This window comes from Myotis davidii, unplaced genomic scaffold (genome assembly GCF_000327345.1).
Source record: "Myotis davidii unplaced genomic scaffold, ASM32734v1 scaffold434, whole genome shotgun sequence".
Classification (NCBI taxonomy): domain Eukaryota; kingdom Metazoa; phylum Chordata; class Mammalia; order Chiroptera; family Vespertilionidae; genus Myotis; species Myotis davidii.
This window is the reverse complement of record NW_006285790.1, coordinates 149649-153355: the sequence shown is the minus strand read 5'-3', so window position 1 is coordinate 153355 and position 3707 is coordinate 149649. Positions and strand designations below refer to the sequence as shown.

Genomic DNA, 3707 nt, shown 5'->3' with positions numbered 1-3707 from the left:
TTACAGAGAAGAAGGGAGAGGGATAGAGAGTTAGAAACATCGATCAGCTGCCTCCTGCACGCCCCCTACTGGGGATGTGCCCACAACCCAGGTCCATGCCCTTGACCGGAATCAAACCTACAACCTCCTGGTTCCTAGGTCGATGCTCAACCACTGAGCCACACCGGCCAGCACTTGATTGGCTATTTTTTTTGTCTGTAGTGACTGCGTCTTGATTGGCTATTTTTTTTTTTTTGTCGTCTGTAGTGAGAGCCACCATCCTGGGGCTCCGACCTCCCCTGACGGACAGGTTGCAATGAGCCAATCCTGTCTGGCCCCTCCTCCAGCCCCTCCCCCTTTTCTCACCTGCGAAACCGGAAGCCACAGGGGGGTGGGGCGTGGCTACAGGTGTCCCCTGCTTGGATTGACAGGTGCTGTGCAACATCGACGAGCTGTTTGAGAGGAGCGAGTTTTCGGCCGCCCCGGACCCGGGCTGGCCCGATTGCTTTAACAGCGGGGTGTTCGTCTTCCGGCCTTCCCTGCAGACACACTGCCTCTTGCTGCAGCATGCCGCGGACCACGGCAGCTACGACGGTGCGTGAGGGGCAGCTGGGAGTTTGGGGGACCCCAGACCCTCCTCCTCCTCTGCCTGGGAATGAATGAAAATTTCAACACAAAATGCCCTGGCTGGTATGGCTCAGTGGTCAGAGCTATCGGCCTAAAGACTGAAGGGTCCTGGGTTCGATTCCCGGTCAAGGGCACACGCCCGGGTTGTGGGCTCCATCCCCAGTCGGGGGCGTGCAGGAGGCGGCTGGTCCGTGATTCTCTCTCCCCATGGATGTTTCTCTCCCTCTCCCTTCCTCTCTGAAATCAATTATATAATATCCATATGTATAAAAGGGTAAGGGGCCTGCGGTCCGTCTGTCCAACCGGCTGACTACACTGGCAATCCTATAGCATAAAAGGCGACTATGCAAATTGTCCCCTCGACTGGGAGTTCGACCGGGAGTTCGACCAGGAGATGAGGCCGGCTGGTCAACCTCCCGTGGCCCCTCCCCCTGGTCTGCCCCACCCCCGATCGGCCCCAAACTTGGGAATCCAGCCGGACCCCACCTGTGCACGAATTTGTGCACCGGGCCTCTAGTTGACATATAAAAGAAATGAATTTTTTAAAAAAATAATGAATAGTATAGCATAAATAGTCATGTATTCATGGCATTCCCTCCTGGTAATCGATACAAATTCATGATGTTGGTTTATGTCTCACTTTGAGACGAGGATAATATTTTAGCGGGCAGAGAGGGGGAAATGTGCTTGGTGACCTTGGATGACCTTCAAGCGTCCCTAGTATTCTTTTAAAAAATAGATTTTTATTGATTTCAGAGAGGAACGGAGAGGAAGAGAGAGATACGTCCATGATGAGAGAGAATCATGGATCGGCCGCCTCCTGCACGCGCCCCCGACTGGTTGGGGATGGAGCCTGCCACCCGGGCCTGTGCCCTTGACCGGGAATCGAACCCGGGACCCTTCAGACGCCCTCGTTAACGTTAACGTCTCCGTTCGCCGTGTAGGGGCCGATCAGGGCTTGCTCAACAGTTTCTTCAGCAGCTGGCCGACGGCCGACATTCAGAAACACTTGCCCTTCGTCTACAACCTGAGCAGCAATATCGCCTACACCTACAGCCCGGCGTTCAGACAGTAAGTGCCACACACGGGCCCAGTCCCTGGCCGGACTCTGTGGTCTAACCAGCTTGCATCAGCTTTTGAATTTTTATTTAATTTATTTTTTTCATTGATTTCAGAGAGAGAAACGGAGAGAGAGAGAGAGAGACATCACTGATGAGAGAGAATCATGCATCGGCTGCCTCTTGCAAACCAGGCATGTGCCCTTGACTGGACTCGAACCCAGGACCCCTCAGTCTGCCGGGCGACCCTCTATCCACTGAGCCACACCGGCCGGGGGAGCTTTTGAAATTTCGAAACGTGGTTTTGTTGAACTTCAGAGACAGGAAGAGAGAGAGAGAGAAACAGGAATAATGAGAGAGGATCAGGGATCGACTGCCTCCCTCCCTACTGGAGGTCGAACATGATCGACGGCCGGGAGCCAGGTGTCCGTCCGTAGACAGGCGGACAGAGACGCCGTGGTACATGGATGTGCGGTGCCCGTGAGCCTGAGAGGGGGCGGCGAGGAATTAAAAAAAAAAGGGGGGGGCTCCGCTCTCCAAGCTGGGACATGTGTGTGGCCCGGCCACAGGTCAATTAGGTGAGGCTGAACTCGACAGCCGCTCCGGGCACAGGAACACAGTGGAATATTACTCAGCCATGAAAAAGGATGGGAGCTGACCATTGGCCACACAGCATGCATGGACCTGGAGCGGTGGTTCTCAACCTTCCGGCCCTTTAAATACAGCTCCTCATGCTGTGGGGACCCCCAACCATAACATTATTTTCGTGGCGACGTCGTCACTGTCATGTTGCTACTGTGATGAATCGTCATGGAAATATCTGAGATGCAGGCTGGTCTTAGGCGACCCCTGGGAAAGGGTCGTTCGACAAAACAAACAGAGACAGACTCAGACACAGATCACCAGCGGATGGTTGCCCGAGGGGAGATGCAGGAGGAAATGGAATACAAGAGTGAACCAAACATCAAAGTCACCGACCAGCCCTGACCAGTGTGGCTCAGTGGATAGACTCTCGGCCTGCAGACTGAAGGGTCCCGGGTTCGATTCCGGTCAAGGGCATGGACCTGGGTGGCGGGCACATCCCCAGTTAGAGGGCGTGCAGGAGGCGGCTGGTCGATGTTTCTCTCTCATCGATGTTTCTAACTCTCTATCCCTCTCCCTTCCTCTCTGTAAAAAAATCAATAAAATATATATTTTAAAAAATTTGATTTCAGAGAGAGGAAGGGAGAGGGAGAGAGAGAGAGAGAAACATCCATGATGAGAGAGACTGATGCATTGGCCGCCTCCTGCACGCCCCCCACTGGGGATGGAGCCCGCAAACTGGGCCTGTGTCCTTGACCGGACTCGAACCCATGACCGCCTGGTTCCTAGGTCGACGCTCAACCCCTGAGCCACGCCGGCCGGGCTGTTGGTTGCCTTTTGAACGTGTCCGTCCACTCCCCAGTGGAAATCTGCGTGTTTCCTTCCCAGGTTCGGTTCGAGGGCGAAGGTGGTCCACTTTCTGGGCCCCACGAAGCCGTGGAGCTACAAGTACAACCCACAGACGGGCTCGGTGCTGGAGGAGGCCCCTGGGACGGCCCCCCAGCACCAGCTGAACTTCCTGAACCTGTGGTGGAACATCTACCACCACAGAGTCTTGCCCCTGTACGCACGCATCCCGGACGAGCCACGGCAGGCGTCGCCCGGACACACGGTAAGTGGGGGGATCCCCTCAGAACACGGGAGTTGAGAATCAATTCAATCCCGGCCGGTGTGGCTCAGTGGTTTAGCATCGACCTAGGAGCCAGGAGGTCTCGGGTTCGATTCCTGGTCAAGGGCACAGGCCCGGGTTGCGGGCTCGATCCCCAGTAGGGGGCGTGCAGGAGGTGGCCAGTCCGTGATTCTCTCTCCTCATGGATGTGTCTCTCTCTCTCCCGCTCCCTTTTTGAAATCAATAAAAATGTATCCTAAAAAAAGAATTAACATGCCAAGACAAATAAAGTGGGTTTCATAAGATAGGCCTAAAATAAAAAAGTATTCAAGGAAAAAGAAAATGGATCATCA

The 3707-nt window shown here is 54.5% G+C and overlaps 1 protein-coding gene across 1 annotated transcript in view; it reads left to right on the top strand.

Annotated features, from left to right (window-relative positions):
- Positions 1-3707, top strand: part of GYG2 (glycogenin 2) — a gene marked incomplete at its 5' end in the record, with an annotated part of 16917 nt that overhangs the window by 6303 nt on the left and 6907 nt on the right. The window contains 3 exon segments of the mRNA XM_015559460.1: positions 370-573; positions 1551-1677; positions 3135-3357. Coding sequence (XP_015414946.1) covers positions 370-573; positions 1551-1677; positions 3135-3357 — 554 coding nt within the window.